We start from the raw sequence: 18,036 nt of genomic DNA on the forward strand, positions 1-18,036 counted from the left end.
CTGAGCGCTAGACCGACAAGAAAATGGAGTACCTATCCATCATGTCACTGTTAATGTATCCTCTTTTTCCATAAAAAAAAAAATAAAGGCACCAAGAAGGAACACTTCATAAATGGACATTAAAGGGCAGTATGTGAAGTCAAATTAGTCTCCTTTTCCCCTTTCAGGTACACAGAAGAGCTGGAGAAGTATAGAAAATTACATCCTACCTGCCAGTGTTCAGAACTTTCCATCTCTGTCGGAAAGAAGCACCTGACAAATTTAACTGCCCCCAGCAAGCAGGGCTGTCACCCTCTCACCTGTGCTTTCTCTACAGTTCCTCTCAGATTTGGAGGTTTTGGCCTAAATAATTTTCAAAAGCATCACAAGTTGGAATCCTAATTTGCCCTCCAGTAATATGACACTTTTCCATCTGGTGTCCCTTTCGGTAGCACAGTCATGGCACTAAGGTCCAGAGGCAGAATTATTTCACTCACAGGACTTCAGCCAGCCTGTAGCTACATTTTCAGTAAATACTAATTTTTGCCTCATCTTCGTAGAACGCATCACATCAAGGAGAACCTAGTTTCCTGGAGCTGCATTCAGCTACTTTAACATAAACCTGTCCTTTGTGCAACCCTTCCTCCACGTCTTCTGCAAGACAAGGTGGGCAGGCTCCAGCCAGCTGTTTGTTTCATGACAAACCCCCAACTTCAAGAAGCTCCCTCTCCTGTGCTGAATGAGGCAGCGGTCCTTTGGAGGAGAAAAGTAAGCACAGACATAATGATAGCAAAATACATGTGTCTCTCCTTCCTACCACGTTGTAGCCTCGTGCCAGAGGTTTTCTGCTGTTACGGTTCCTACAGCAAGTTGATCTGGATAGTTTTCTTTCCTCCCTGAGGTCTGGAGGTGGATGCAGGAACCGAGAGTGGGCGAGAGGTGCTCCTCGGCTCCCTGCTCTCAGCAGGATTCAGAGTCCAGCTCACCAGTTCAGCCTGGGCTGACGTGTAGAGACAGACACACAAAGATTAGAGGACTTACGTGCATACAGAAGCTCTGGACAACTTAGTTTATCATCTAACCTGCTACTACGGAGCACATGAATTATTATTCCAATAATCTAGTTAATTCAGGGATTGTTTTTCACATAAACATATAAAGAGGAATTTTACAAATTGGAATCCGACAGACATCGGTATCAATATCCTTAAGGGAGTTCACCCCCCCCCCCCCCGCAAGGGACTAGAGCTTATTAGCTAATAATTCTAAGTTTGCAAATGTAGTAACAAGTTATATGCCAATATCTACTAACAATTTCCTCAGAAAAGATTGAACTAGAAGTCCCAAAGCTGTTGGAGTTAAGCCTCATAACAATACTAAGTCACAGACGGGAACTGAGGTACTTGGATTAACCATTTTGTCTCATTTTACAAAGCAACTCTTTCCAAAGAGATCAATAAAAGAGTCTCTATCCTTGCAAGACTTCCCACATCTGACTTCAGTCAATATTCTCTTTTCAGGATATGTAATAACTTCTTCAAAATGCATCACAGTAAGTCAGTAAATTGACATCCTTACAAAGAGTAAAAGCTAAACAGAAGAATTTTTAACATTAGTTCTAAATACCAAGACTTGCATTTTTTCTCCTGACAAACATATGAATAGAAGTTCTACAATTATGTGTATATAAGGAAAAAGTAAAGAAAAAATCTGCATCTTTTGTGCTTCAATTTCACAGCCAGGAAGAATATTCAGATATTTAAAAAGAACCTACAGATGTTCTAGCAAAAGGTGGAGAAAGGGCTAAGTTTGGCTTATTTCCAGCCAAAATGGGACCAGGCAAGCGAAACTATGTCGAAATTTGCACACGATTTCTTTTCCACAGGTGGAAACAGAGAGATGGTTGACAGTTTTCGAAACTGGTGGAGGCTTCTGCTCTGCAACATCAGGCTTGGCTCACCACCTGGGAACCGGGCAGCATGCCTGTAGGTGCCTTTGGCTTCTTCCCAACTGCAGCCCAGTGTGATGTTCAAGAGGGTGCTCATAGTCGGAGTGCAGCCAGGTATCTCATTTTCCCAAAAGTTTCCTCTTCCCTATCAAGAGTTTTCACTGACAACACTTCTCCCTGCCCCTGGTGATGACTGCTATGCAAAAGCAGAAAAGAATCTAATGCAGGATCAGTAGTCAGGGAAATATATTGTGTGATGTATCTGTGAGATACAGTCATCCAGTGGTCAAAAAAGGTAGTGAGTCATAATGAAAGTAGGGGTAAGCAGGGCATCTAGATTTCACAGTTACTGGCGTACTCAGATTTTACTGATAGCTTTAAATAACCTGAAGTACAACTGCAACTAACTCACACCAGAAAGCTTTAAACATTCTAAACTGTATTTTTCAGCGAAAGCTGTTATCAACGCAATATAAACAACTGCTCACAACGTCAAAGCATAACGAACAAATGCTGTACTCATTCAAGTTTGCATTTTATGTTTATTTGCACAATACAAATCGTTAAAGAAACATACTATTTCAGTTTCCACCATAGACTTTTATGTACTATTTTCAGTTGCTTTGGCTTGTCCGTTACTGGTACCATCTCAATACCAGCCTCCCTCTCTGGTGTTTGTCCTTCACGCACCAGCATGGGTTATACCTTAGTGTCATTTATGTAGCTGTTGTAACCAATCAGAACAAATAGTGGTTTTTATACAGAATATTTAATACAAAATGGAAGCTTGAGAACTTTTTACAACCTTGCTGGGGTGTGAAATGGTGTGCCCTTTCAAAAAACATTAAAGTCACTATCTTCTGGACAAATAGTGAAACAATGAGTTCTGTACACAGATATCACCACCAGGTTCTGACTATAAAAATCACTTTTTCCTAGAAAACACAAAAAAAATACAAGCGATATATGCAACATAAGCTGTTGTTAGCTACCTATTCTAAATCATACCTGTGAAAATACACATGGGCACATTGTGAATATTTGAAGAGTAAAGTGCTTTTAACATAGAGCAAGTAAACGCATCCAGCGTCGTACCACAGGCAAATATTTGTCTCCATTTTGAACAAAATAGTCTCCATGCAATTAGTCAGCAGCAATTCCCTGCATTAATTTATAATAATATTAAACTAGCATATATTACTTCAGTCATACAGGGTTTAAAGTCAGGATACAGTGTGTACACTTAGAAAACTCAACCGATGCTCTACATTAGCACACATTTTGAGCATCGCTACAGCAAGATTGTTTATTTTTTATTTTTCCTTTTAAGAAGCCAAACCTTTGGTAGTGTAAATGCAGCGTACATTGAAAATACCACTGAACCAACATGAGAGCTCATTATGCAGCTGACAGGAATGGGAAGAAGAAAAAATCAAAAGCAAATTTAATGGCTTTATGCACTGTGCTCCTCCAGTCATGCTCTATTTTCACATGCCTCCCTGCAGGTAGGAGTTTAGACATGCAATTCAAGCAAGTGATTGCTTTCAGTTCAAAGACAGGCCATTTACTGCCAAGACGACCCTCCAGAATTGTGCTGAATTCAATTATACTTCCTTGCCTCAAGTTCAATAACACTTTTTTAAACTCATTGCTTGCCTTCAGCACAATATCTTTGGTTATATCATCCTCCTCTATAGACTTGGTTCCATTTTTGCTACTGAAGGGCATGCCCACAGTTATTTCAAATTTGTACCGATCAAACATTTTCATGTGGCACTTATGCTTTGTCAAATACTTGAGCCGACACAATTCTTCCTCCTCCAGTGTAACATTTTTTGGGTCACAAAGAGGGTAGGTTTCACCATACAAGCATCTCATCCAATCGCCAATAAAAAGTGGAAGCATATTAATCGCAGATTCTGCACTATTGTCGATTTCTGTCACTCGCACGTATTTGAACCGCCCGGTCCACGTCACTCTGTGTCCTTCCAGGTGACTACACAAAATCTGAGTACGTGCCATGTTAGTCTCCTTCCATGACCGAGGTCCGCAGAGGAAAGCATACTGATTCCATGTCAAGGTGGAGTTGTAGACTTTCATCCCCTCCGATCGATACACATAGAACCAACAGAACAGCACTACAGCTGTAATCCACACCAGAATGAGCTTCACAATCGAGCTTCGAGTGAGGGATTTAACCATTTCAACCACAGAAAAGTTAACTTTCGTCCACCATCGGAAGAGCAAAGGAACAGCACACAAAACCAGAGTCACTACAATTTTCATGAGCTCCAGAGACACAAACCACTTCACGAAATGGATAAGACACATCAGTGCAATGCCTACACCTAGCACCGGGAGTGCAAAAAGAAACAGAAAATAACCGATTGATGCACGAACGAGCCCAATGCCAGAGGACTCCCGCAGAATGACCACCGAGAGTTCACACCACATAAAGCAGACCAGATATGGGACCAGGTAGCAGTAGGTGCCCTTAAAATTCCGTAGTTGTGCCATTCTAAAGAAAAGATAGAACAAGTACAAAAACAGAAGGCACGGGATGCTTACATTTACCACAAAGAAATGGCCTACAGGAACAGTGAAGAAGGTTTTACCTATGAATTTCAAGTAGCCAAAATTCCCAGGTAATACCTGCAATAGGGATAAGCAACCTGCTGCTATCTCAGTCACTAATGCTCTTCGTGTGTAAGGTTCTGCACATGTGCTTAAACTCATGTAACTTGTCACTGTGAAGAAAACTGAGACAGTAGCTAACTCTGAGCATGGTATACAGTCTTTGCTTGCTATAGGGAAGGAAAAAATGACAAAGAATACTGAGAGTAAAAAATAAATGTATGGCTCTAAGTGATTCCATCCAAAGTTCACCTCAGCTTGCTCAACATCTAGGTTTGGTTCAAAACGAAGCAGTAAGTCAGTCAAAGCACGGAAGTTTTCCCAAGCCTTACTGTCTTGAAAAACTTTCAGTGTGCAAATCACCATAGAAATAAAGGACAAATAGAATATGACTAATGGAATAATGAAGGCAAAAAAATCAATTGTCAGATTACTGATGATGAAGAAAAAGATGAGAGCATTGATATGGTGTGTGGGAACAATGGTAGACAGCCAATGCATTCCTGCCTTTGATGCAATATCTATAAGGTATTCTTTAATTTCCATAATGGCATGAAGCGGATATTTTACAACCTGGAAAGAGAGAAAGAAGCATTTTACTTATTAGCAGTTTCATATCTTTACATCACAGATATTCTTAGCTGAAGCAGTGGCAGTCAGTTGTCTAACCTCAGCTGACATGAAAAGATTTATATTTCAGACAAACGTTGCCAATAAAATGAGATTACTTTGAGATTATTAGCTCTATTTTTATTAATTCAGTCAGATGAAGCTCAGAGGCGATTTTGATTTCAGGAAAGATGTATTTCATTACCTTTGACATATATAATTAAATGGCTTCCTAGTCAAATATTCTGCACCGCTAACTTCATTCTGAAGATAAACTATATGGCTGCAGTCCTGTACTCTCTTAAGCCATTACTTGAGCTGTGAATACGGTAGCTTTAAAGCACTTAACTCCACCACTGTTCTGCCAGGATTATGCTATACGTTCTGATATGCATATACACTACATGAAGTAGTGCATATGATTCATATGCACTTACAAGAAGGCTTTACAGCTGTGGTTTATCTTTAAAACGATTCTTCCCAAGCATCTAGGGATGCAGCTGCCAAAATCTGGTTTGTAAGCAGCAGAAATATCTTTAACTATAATTACCACGTGTTTACGGATTCTTTTAACTCCACAACAGTAACTGTACAGGATCTTAAAATTCTTAAAACTGGGGCAACACACACAATGACTTGGGCATAAGCCTATTTATGAATGAAGGTATCCCTGTTCTTCTTCATAAATGCATCTCTTTCAGAACATTAGTTATTCAAAGGATTTCTCCCATACCACCTTCCCCCCCCCCCCCATATGATAACGGAGAACAAAATGGCAACAATTAAAACAAAAGTCCTCAACACCATCAGCTAGAAATCCCCTACCTAATTTGGAATTTATACCAGTATTGAATGCATGCACCTTAATTTTCCCTTCTATCACTACCTAGAGAAGTATCTGTATAGAAAACCACTGACAGCAAGTTCCACCATTCTTGAATTCCTTTGTAACAGAACCTTTCACACCTCAAGGCTATGGATAATTTTTCCCACCTGCTTGGTCCTGTTCAAATAAGAAAGATATGAAGCATATAATAACATCTATAATAAAAACACAGCAGTTATGCTGGGGACATTTAAGTCCTCACTCAGATGCAGTGAAGGCAGATTGCCCTTTTCCACAGAAAACCATTATCCCTTTCTCTCAAATATATGACTCATATATATGAAACTGTAAACACATATATATGAAGTCAACAATTCTTGTACTGACCTACATAGACAAAACATCAGCTTGTAGAGTCAAGTGCAAGTCACCTCTGTCTTGCCTGAAACATGCAAGTTAAGCGCCCTTCAACATAACCTGTTCAGTACCAGCTTTTTACCTTCAGTCGCAGGGGTAACTCTTCAGGAGTCTTCCCTGCCAATTCGTCATCTTCCTCCTCCTGCATAATCAGGTTAGATGGGATGATTCCCTTTGCGTACTTCTTGGTAATTTCAACAAAGTCATCCAAAGCAATAAATTTTTTAGCTAAAAGATAAAACGAAGACTTTGAGTAAATGGTATCATTACAACACTATACTGATGATGAGTTGGAAGATTAATTTTCTTTCCTGGTATTAAAGAAGATCCACTCTGAGCTTCAAAAACTGACTGACCAATAACACAGGCTTACCTTGGAACTTGTTCCGTGATCTGTGCTGAAAGCAACAAGCTGCTTGTGCCAGCAATATATGACTACTCTAAATCTTCTCCGACCAGTAGATAAGTTTATTATATCAGTAAGAAGAACAGAATGTGTGAATATAGCTTATTTGCAAGTATTCCAAGGAAAAGAGACTACTGGATTTTTAAATTGTCAGCTATTAAATCTTTGGTAACTTCTTGAGAGAAATCTTTAACTAACAGCCATATTGAAAAGTAAGAATTGTACAGGAATAGTAATGAATTATCTGTACAGTATTAAAAAACTAACTTCTAATTTGGCATAACAGTCATTTTTCTGAGTTCACAAGTTACAGACATATAATTATGGGAAATGCCCAATTATTCATATACACAAGACTAAACGTAGATTACATATAGTGTATTAATTTAATATGCTACATGGCTATACAAAAGGCCTTCCCCAAACTATATAAAACATGATCTAAAACAGACAGCCAGCAACAAAATATACTTGCTCTGTAGTACTGAGACACAAAATTCACAACCCTGCCCTAGAAGATCCTTATCCACTCCTGTGAGTAGGAGAGGTAAGAGGTTAATTCCAAAAACTCTAGAGATGCTGCAAGACAGAAGATGATTTATACACTGCTTCAAACTCCTTTCATAGCCAGTTCCTTACATTAGCATGTGTTAGCTGGTTTCTATGGTAGACAAGCTTGATATCGTTTGTAAAGGAGGATAATTAACAGCAACTTCTTCCCGTACACTAAAGCAAATGACATTGCTGTAGATATGAAAGACTTTTGAATGACAAAAATCTGTAACACACCTCCTACGCAGTAAGTTTAGCTATTCAGCTGATACAAAGACATGAAAGCTGGCCTGCTTAATACTAGTTTGAGATTCTAAAGAGACAAAAAACTGAACTGCTCCACTAAATTTAAAATCAGAGGACTAGTGCGTTTGAGCCTATTAATTTTTTGGTTTTAAAAAATGCTACATTTGTAGAAGTTATATATAAATATATCTGGTTTTGATATTGAAAACACTGTAGATGCACAACAAAATACAGTATGTGTGTCAAGATACCTGCTACAGGAAGAGGGATGTTAAAAAGTTCAACAGGAAAACAGCAGCTTACAATCTATCTTTTGCTTTAATCTCACAACATAGATGTTGCCTTTTGGTCCCTTGCCTGTAAAAGCCCCTTCCAAACCAAACTATTCTATGATTCTTTTGCTCGAACTTTTACTTTATTTTTCCCCTTCTCTCTCTCTCTTCTCACCCCTCATTGCACGAACCGTATGTCTCACAAAATACCACCTGGCATGCCTCCCAAGAAACGAGAAAGGATTTATTTTTGCTAACTATTCTTGTCATTCACTGTAAGGCAACAAAGAAATCAGTGAGACTCCTTAGCTGTCTTAGGTAGGGTTCAGATCAAGCCTAATACCAAATGCATCACCTAAATTTATTGCCCTATTGGGACAAAATATACAGCGGTAAGATAGTCTTTTTGATGTGGAATCAGCAAGCAGACATAGTTAGAACGTCATAAAAATTCCTTAACAGTACTTTTACAGGGCCATGCAACATCCTGAGAAGGAAGGAGTTGTTAACTTACTATGTATAGATGGCCTGTCAAATGTAGTGACGTGTATACTCTCAGGCACACAACTGTCCATTGACAATGTCAGCTCTAATATTCTGTTTATACCTCCACTAACAATATCCCAGATCACCTATCTGCAAACACATATCTAGCTTACAAATTATCTTCTAAGTATTGTCAAAGTATTAAAACCGAAGGAAGAATCTCCTGCTGGCAAGATAAATGGAGAAACTCAACGGATCACAAAAGTAAATGATAGAGAGTAACAGCTGTCTTGTTCATCTGTGAAAAGATAAGAGCTCTCTAGAGAAGAGGTAACAGCTTAACTCCTACTTTAAGGGTTTGATGAAAACTTTTCGGGTTTAACTGTTATTAGTATTTTGCCATCCATGTGTCTCTTAAATTGATATAAAAAGCGTATGTTGTAGATTCTATTTCATTATTCATAGATTTTTTTCCTTCAATTTGGTTATGACAAATTCTCCTGCCTCCCCCATCCGCCATAGAAAAAGAAAAATATGCACATCAATTTCTGCCTACGCTTACATGTAGGTTCATTTACTCTGCTGTTATTTTATCTGCCATTTAAGCCTTCAAAAAAAAAAATTTGCTAGTTCCTTTTCTGACACACTTTGAATTACTAAAGAATCCAGCATAAAATGACTTGCTCTACACTCACGCTCTATCAGCACGTGCCAGCTCAGCTAAAGGGATGGAAAGAACACTGGTGTCGTCCACTAAGCACCAATGCAACATAGCTCCGATGAACCCAGACACATCTGCGTTACGATACGATGACCAGACCATGTAACACAATAGTCTCATCCTTGAAGGACTATTTCTAGCTTTCCAGAAGTGGCAAACGAGTCACAAGAACAGCTGACCTATTCTCACTGAAGTTGTGATAGGATCCGAAGCTTGGTCTCCAAAACACTATTTCTCCTGTCACTTAGTCCCTCACTCATACACACAGGCATGCGTTCCTCCTCCTCTTTCACTTTTGTAAAAGTTAACGTAAAACTGAAATACTCTGCTCTTTTTAAGAATGTTATTTTCAGAAGTCACCTGCATTACAAACACAGTCCTTGAAGGTAAAGGCCAAACTGACCTGATGAAACGCAAATCTAATCTTTCAAGGAGTTTAAACCTGCAAACCCCCAGATTTGTCTCACGAATTCCCATATGATGCCTTAGTTATACATATTGTCAACTATAGATGTATTAGTAAGTAATATGCTTTGCGACATTTAAAAGTGCTCTTCAAGAACTGATCTAGATTGCATGTGAACTATCTCATATGACCTTCTGAGATTTTCCTGACAACCATTAATCGAACCTTATGTTAGACAATGTTCTTGAAAAACTACACATGCTGTATTGCTTATAATTAATTTTCCTTAATTTAACAACTTTCCTCCTGAAGGCCTAGCAGCATAGCAGAACTTCTTAGGTATGTAGGGCTAGGGAGAACTTTATTTCAAATCCAACCCCTCACCATACCTTAGAAAACTCACAGATTTGGGTCTACAAGTGTGACCCTGTGTGTGTTGAGTGGTTTAATTCTCTCCACTATATGAACTAAGCTGCCTCTAAGTTATGAAAGAAATATCTTGGTGCATTGTTCCTACATTAATTCTTGAACAAACATGAAAAGACAAACATTAATTATAAGGGAATGGCAACAAAAGCAAGGCAAATAGAATGAGGGATCTGTCTGCATTAAATGGTTGTATAATTAATTACCTTATTGTAATCAGAAAGCTTTATAGAGTTTAGAACTAAAAAAAATTATTGAAAGTGCAAAATTTTTTTTGCTGAATAGACTTGTAAGTGCTGAAAGGGCAAGAATATAAAAATAACAAATAACATGAAAACTTCTCTTAATATACTAATCATTGATAATTTGACTGTAATGGTGATGTCTTCTGCGAGTTCACATGCAGATTGGTTATTTACCTTGCACGTATAATAAATCGACACTACCAGTTTATAGCAATCCAAACTTTCTATACATTCTTACTCCAGCAGCACAAAATTGCTTAGCAAAACAAAATAGAAACAAAAACCACTGTCAAAGATTGAAAGGAGCAGCATGCACTCACATTCACTGCTCACTAATCGCTCCAGCATTCTTCTCTGCTTCTGCACTGACTTTGGGACCGGGCCAGGTTGCTTCTCACCATCTGGTTCAATGACAAAATTTATGGAAAGTCAAAGCAGTCAATTAAAATGATCAAACAATAACTGGAAGGTTCTTCAGGCTGCAATATCTGGGGAATGGTATTTCCTCAAAGTCAGGAAAAGACATACATATAAACAGGTAATAAGCGGTTATATAGCCTTCTATACTCCTATTACTGCCCTAGAAAAGGGAACAGCATTGACATAGCTAATAAATACTGCCTTAATGGCAGAGTAAGCCAGATGTCTTGAAGATAGAGTTTGTAATCGAAATATCTAGTAAGATATCATCAGGATGACTGTTGGGGGCGGGAGGAAATCGAACACAGCAAAGCCAGAAAAGATGTATTTTCCAAGGACAGTGAATGTCAAATGAAGATGTTTTTAATATTTAGTCACTCGTATGGGTGCTTAACTGAATGGCAAGCTACAGCAAGAGCCGGCAGGCTTTTATAAACTAACTTTATTGGTCCAGAGAGCACAGTCACTAAAAGAGAGTTAAGAGTCATTAACACTGTTACCTTTTAAGTAGATCACACGATTACTTTTATCTTATGACGATTACTTTTATTTTATGACTGATGGTTTATAAAGCCATCTAGGTTCTAGCTGTATTCTGCCTGTAAGTCTGTATTTTGTCAATAAATTTATCAATACCATAAATCCACAAACAAACCTTCATTGTCAACTTGCCCAACATTTTCCAGTAGTTCAGAAACTGCTAATTGCTTCTTCTTTTTTGGGTTTAATTTCCAATACATGACTAAGGCAGCTTTCCTCACAGCTCTCTCTAAGTCAGTCTCAGACGATAATTTTTTCACTTCTTGCTCATTCTCAGAAGTGATGCCTCAAGAAAAGGAAAATACATTAGATAATATTATCCCACACCCAGGCAGAAATGACAGATTCCCCCACAATGTATTTTTCTCACTTTAGTCTGAAACTTCTCAAGTTTCATTCACATCTTGACCACTTAAGTAAATCACTCAAACGCCTTTCTGTGCCCGTTGCTTATCAAAATCTAATCACATTGCTGAAATTCAAACAGTAGTTCAAAGACTGTGCAAGACATGCATTATGCTTATGCCTTGCTTCATCTCTTCAAGTACAACAGTTCAGGCAAAAGGTGGTGCAGATATGTATGGATGACATGTAAAAAACAGCAAGAACTTAAGGAAAGTTTTTTTTGGGGGGGCTGTTGTTTGTTTTTTTTTTTTCTCCTTTAAATCAGGGCTCAGAGAGCTGGCAGATGAGAGGAGACCATTCCAAGCATGCGAAGTAGCATGAAGGAAGACGTGAATCTTCAAGTGGAAGAAGACGGTGAAAAAAGACCAATTAGGAGAGAGGTTGGAGAGAGGGGAAAGAATGAAACAGGAGATATGCAGGTGGTGCATGGTTATGTATGACCTTCACGGTCAAAGAAAAGAAGCTTCAATGGAAGGTGGGGAGGGGAAGAACGAGCATGAATTCCATGAAGGAATTCAAGCAAATAATTAATATAAATGCTTTTATGAGCAGTATCAGTAATTATTGCCTTTTAAATTACTGATTTGAACACGTTGTCAGCAACTACTCACGTAATTTTGTCAAAAACATTCCCATCATATTTTAACCCTTTTTTTCAGTGTTAAAATGAATATAGTGTTATTTCAGGTAAAATATGAAACGTGAGCAAAAAATTTCAGAGAACCCATACCTCTTCTGTCTGCCAGGCATCTGCGCAACAGTTTGACAGCTTCTCTTCGGCCTTGCTTAGCAGCAAGGATGAACCAGTCAACTGCACTACAATTGTTAAGTTCTTCGTCCTCCTCTTCTGCTAACCTTAAGAAGTGTTTCCCCACCTAGAATAAATGGGGAGCAGAATTCCTTTAATAACTGAAATATATTCTAGTCTCTCTCTCCCTTCTTCCACCCCCTGGAACTCAGAATAAATTGTCTCTGAACAAAAGGTCAAAACATTTGCTCCAAGCACTAAAGAACTTAACTGTAAGTCGATCTTCTGGAGGGAAAGATCAGTTTCCAGAACTAGAAGCAAAATGGAATCGCAGCACATTCGGCCAGGACAATGAATTAGTTGCTATTGGTCTTTGAGAATCTAGCAGGATCAGGTAAAGCTCCTGGTGTTAAAAATAGTATTAAAAGTCATCTTTTCTTGGATTCTTTCCCTGCTACAACAACAGTCAGACAACGCCACTAGTCTTATTTTTAAAACACAAAAATTAAGTGTAATAGCCTGATGCCCATGACATTCAGAAATTCAGATGAAGTCAAGGTATTGACAAAGGCCTAAACATGGAAGGAGGCTTCAGCAGTGAATCGCCTGACTCACAGCAGTTTAGCCACTGAAGGTCAAAGCAAACTCATGATTAATTAGTGAATTAGAAAAAACCTAACACTGCTTAAGCATCAAACAATTTCAGCGATTTAGCCTGTAAAAATCCTCCTACTTAGAAATTATGGAGCAGCTGCCTGTATTATTGTTTTACAGAGAAGAAAAAACATCGCCTTCTTTCTTCCTTCTATAAAATTGAAATATATATAGTAATATAATAGTAAATGTATTTATGCAACAGCATAAAACGCTTCTTATCATACCGCAAGGTAACAAAACATTACATGCCAGAAAGTGGCCAAAACTACTGGACATTTTATCTGCATGCCTGGAGAACCCGGGAAATACTTTTGCTTGGCTCAGCGCACTCCCTCTCTCCCTACTGTTACTTTAGTTACATTCTAGGAGTAATTAAAGCAAAACCTTAAAAGCATAGCTCTGTAAATCCACAGTATTACCGGCTGGAAAAAACCTGTTTCACAGTTTCTCTGAACCTTTGCCTTAGGTATTACCACTAAAGGTGACTAAAGAAGTACCTTTGAAAGACTAATAATTCACATTATTGCCCTGCAGCAATAAGCACACTGATATAATCAAAAGATATTTTTATTCCAGTAAAAGTTAGGTCTCTAGCCTTGCAACTGGTTTCATACACTTAAGTGGGTGCTCTAACAACTTTTACATAGATAGTTATTGTGTAGGCATCATAGTGATTAAACCTATAGTACATACACAGTGAAGCTATCCAAACCATACAGAAATAAAAAAAGAAAATTGGACTAAGTAATTCCAAAGTCAGAACAAAGCACTGATTACAAAGTCACGCCAGAGTTCAACAGGCAGCGCACAGATATAGTGGCAGATCAAGAAGAGAGCATTTGAGACAGGAAAAAAAAAAGATTTCAGCAATTGTCTGGTAATTTATCAGCCAAATGCAGATGTACCTTCAGCCATTTATTTCAGAAAGGAATTGCTTGAACAAGTTACATGGTAAACAACATCCTCTGGCAAGAACAGCTGTTTCTTAAGCATGTTTATATTTACAGTCATTGAGATTTTGAGCAAACCTTCAAGAGTACTAGCACTTAATGATGCAGCTCTTTTAAGTTTACACGGATTTCTTGGACCTGGAAGCTCATATTGCAACATAAACAAGCAGATTTTGGAATTAGTCATATTGCACAAGGCTACTGTACAAGCAAGACAATAGCATAACACCTGTTTTATGACAGAAGTGGTTTGGGGCTTGCTGGTGGGGTTTTTTTTGTATTGTTTGGGGTTGGTTTGTTTGTTTTGTTGTTTTTTTTTTTTTACGGGGGGGAGTGTTGTTTTTTTTGGGGGGGTGGCTCTTTCAAGTTCAGCATTAAGATTCAATCATCTACTCCATCAGAAAAATCCCATAGAATCTACCCCTAAAATCTGAGCAATCAGAAAATATTTTCCCCTTCATTTTGATTATAAAATTACAAGCTTTTGTGTAGATTAAAAGTTTTGGTAGCAAAAAGAAAATCCACCTCCAATTCCCATAACAAACATCAAGGCTTTCAATGAACTACTACTGGAAGGTCTACCAGCTCTGTGAACAAGCCCCATGCAACAGCCACCTTTCGCTGTCATAGCAAAGCTCCTACACGGAACCACCTGAAGATGGCTGCAAAGCAGTGGCCTGCAGCACTCAAAGGAGGAAAAACTGATGGGAAAAGGTGTTAACCTCGGATTTGCCATTTAAGCAATCGAGGGTTCTCTCTTTCCCATGAGCTACACTGTGAAACGAAGTCATAATGGGTAATGGCTTAACACGGATCTTCATACTGTACTTCTCCAAAGGCTGCTTTCACCTGTGGCCTTTGCTAATCGAGGCAGTTATCTCAAGCAGTTCCCTTGCAGAGATCCTCCAGTTAAGGACACAGAGCTGCCTCTTCTCCATTACAGAATTCCAGCTGTGGGTGTCGCATTTACATAATGGCTGTACAGTTATTTCTCAATAAAGAAACTACATAAAGCTATGGTAATACAGGTTGACAGCCACGCAAAGTGCATTTATTTCCATAGTCATTGCAGGGTTATTTTTGAATAAACTCATAGTAATAAATATAAGCCAGTGAACCGAGTGATTTCTTGTGTTTGACTTTGTAATTATTAGCAAACAGCACAACAGTGTCATCTCAGCTTCTCATTCGTACTCCTACAAAGGTAGGAAATAAAAATAGATTTTCCTAACTGATTCTAAAGGGATGTATTCGACAATAGAGAATAATTTTTTTTTTTTTTTTAGGATTTTAAAAACTAAAATTTTAAAAACTAATTCCTTCTCCACAAGTCAGAAGAAACTTGGTTACATGGAAAAGAAATTACGGTATTTGGGTTCCTTTTCAGGCAGTCAATTCATCCTGAGTGCATACAGAAACAAAATTATACACTGGATCTCTTTGCAGCAAGAATCCTATTATCGTGTGGGAACAGAAAGTGTACACAGTTAAAGAGCTAAAGAAAAGGAGTGAAGGTGGAACGAATTGAGAAGGATAAAAAAAATTATTATTTATATACATACATAGACACACTTCCTAGGCTTAGATGACATAAGGTATTTCTTACTCTACGAGAAGTTACATCCTGAAAGAATATTTATGGCGTTTGCTTTCTTTTGTGTGGAGTAATAGAGCCAAAATGTGGATTTTACAGCAGTGATCCCCTCCAGGCTAAAGGTTCATCCTCCGCAAAACCACCGGCTGTTTCAAAGGTGAGGAATTTGTTACTGTCTCAGATTACAACTCTAAGGACAGCCTGCCCCTCAAACAAGTTGAGATGGAGTGTGGAGCAAGCCTGGCATTGCTATATTTTTTACCAGCTTTAAAAGGATTTCTTTCCCATCTCCACCTTTTATTTTTATTTGCAAAAAGAGTAGTGATCCTTGGGGAAAAATTAAAAACAACCACCTATGAACATGTAGGAGATCATAGCCACTGCCTTTTGCCATCAAAGCTGAAGCTTGAATACTCAAGTAAAACACTAACAAGTTAAACATTAACTAAAACGCTTCTGAACAATTTTAAGCCATTTATACTAGACTAGTCAGACAAATACAACAGACAATGGAATGCAGCAGAACACTGGTAAAATTTTTCTCAAACCTAAAGGACACCTGAAGTGCTAACACATACAAGGACAGAACTGCCATTATTCATTCAATTATATCTGTCATTACACAACTGAAAATAGCTAATTTCAATAAACAAGGAGGGGCTTATTTTCTAAAGTGTGTTAATTGATTGCCCACAGAAGTGAATGCCCCATTCCTGGAGGTGTTCAAGGCCAGGTTGGACAAGGCTTTGAGCAACCTGGTCTAGTGGAAGGTGTCCCTGCCCATAGCAGGGGGGTTGGAACTAGATGATCTTTAAGGCCAACCCAAACCATTTTATGATTCTATGAATTCAATAAAGAAATAGTATAAGTGCAAAACATCAATCAACCTCTGTTCCTGCTAAAGCACCTCAATGGCAGTTTCTTTCAAAGTCCAGCCTAAGAGTCCTGATGTCTTTGTATATAGTGAAGGACTGAACCACCAGTCCAAGCTTAGATGAGCTCATTGTTTTGTTCCAATGACAAAATTAAACCCAAACAGCATTTAATAGTCCCTATCTGCACATCTCCACAAGTAACTCAAAAAAAAAAAAGGGGAGGGGAACAAAAGCAGTTCTGTAGCCTCTCTATGGTCTCAGCCTATCGTCCCCATTTTCATATGTATCCTAAAGGCTTGCTCAAGAGTTGGACCTGAAACCAGTAACGCTCCCAAGCAAGCAGCACTTCTCAAGGCGGAGAAACCATTTGGCATCACCTTTCTTTGAATAGTTTAAGATCAAAACACATACAGTTCAACTAAAGAAAAGATAATAATTCTACAGCAGACAATGCTATTTCTGGAATTAAGAACAAACAACTCTGGACAAAGAGCATATAAAATTACCTCCGTTTGTGCTTTTGCTTCTCCAGCTTTGGCCCTCTCAAGCAGTTCCTCAAAGAGCACTTCAGGTTCTTCCTTCATGGCCTCTGTAAATTCATTTGATAAAGAAAATTATCTCCTAAAAATATTTGTAAGTATTTTATAAATCAGTGCTATATGTGGCTGAAGAATTAAAGGATTATATCTAAAAAATCCAAAAGATTTTGCAAGAATAGTGAAGATTAACTCTAATTACAATATTTACTTCAGTGTTGTACTTCAGCGTATTGTGTACGCTGAAAACAAACAACATTTAACATTACTTGTTATTTGTTACCTGCCACAGGATGCCACAGCTTCTCATTTACTTCCACAGAATTAGTTTCTCAATAGAAGAATATTCATTACGATAAATATGAGCACATGTGGAACATGCAGTATGGATCAGTTTTTGGACTATGACTATTCCTGTTCTTGATAGCACTTAAGTCTTTCACCTGGCAGCCTCTTTATTTAGTAGTGAAGCCTTTTCCAGAGTTTTGAAAAATCAACCAGCCTTTAAAACATGTCCAGCATATTTGAAAGCTCAGCTGTCAGCCTCTGCAGTACACAGAAGCAAACAATGATTATACCACTATAAAAAACACTATTTTGTGTTGAGTTCAACACTTGCACCTATTTTTTTCTCCTTTCCTATCTGCTGTACACATACAGACCTGGATATTTCTTTTTTTGTTCAAAAGCATCATATTGCTTCATCAGTCAATCAAAGAAAAAGCTTCAGAGCTTTATCTGACATCCAGTGTTTGTAAACAACATAATGCAGCATGCTACTTGATGAATGAAGAATAAGTTTAATAGAAAAAGCTGACAGAGGCCAGAACTACTACTTTTTATGAGAAGATTTCTCATAAATTAGTGTGGGAAAATGATTGCAATTGGAGGGGAATGGGAGAATATTGTTCCCCAGAATTCAGCTAATATTAGAGCAGCTCTGAGATGAAGCACAGCTGCTGCTCCCAGGAACAAACAAGGCCTCAACATCCTTGAAATGGGGAGTAGAGTGGTACAAAAGTATCATAGCTCATCCCTGTTATCGGCGATAAGAAATAAGGAACAAGGCCTACGCAATACCCTTGAAATGGGGAGTAGAGTGGTACGGAGGTATCACGGCTCATCCCTGTTATCAGGG

General features: G+C 38.3%; 1 protein-coding gene across 1 annotated transcript in view; it reads right to left on the bottom strand.

Moving 5' to 3' along the window:
• Positions 1-3,325: 3,325 nt before the first annotated feature.
• Positions 3,326-18,036, bottom strand: part of WFS1 (wolframin ER transmembrane glycoprotein) — a 46,046-nt gene continuing 31,335 nt past the window's right edge. The window contains exons 2-7 of the mRNA XM_086612033.1: positions 16,869-16,951; positions 12,269-12,413; positions 11,249-11,419; positions 10,494-10,574; positions 6,496-6,641; positions 3,326-5,134 (exon numbers count right to left, since the gene is read on the bottom strand). Coding sequence (XP_086468159.1) covers positions 3,326-5,134; positions 6,496-6,641; positions 10,494-10,574; positions 11,249-11,419; positions 12,269-12,413; positions 16,869-16,951 — 2,435 coding nt within the window. The remainder of the gene's footprint in view (positions 5,135-6,495; positions 6,642-10,493; positions 10,575-11,248; positions 11,420-12,268; positions 12,414-16,868; positions 16,952-18,036) is intronic.

Source organism: Tauraco erythrolophus, chromosome 5, assembly GCF_009769465.1.
Source record: "Tauraco erythrolophus isolate bTauEry1 chromosome 5, bTauEry1.pri, whole genome shotgun sequence".
Lineage (NCBI taxonomy): Eukaryota > Metazoa > Chordata > Aves > Musophagiformes > Musophagidae > Tauraco > Tauraco erythrolophus.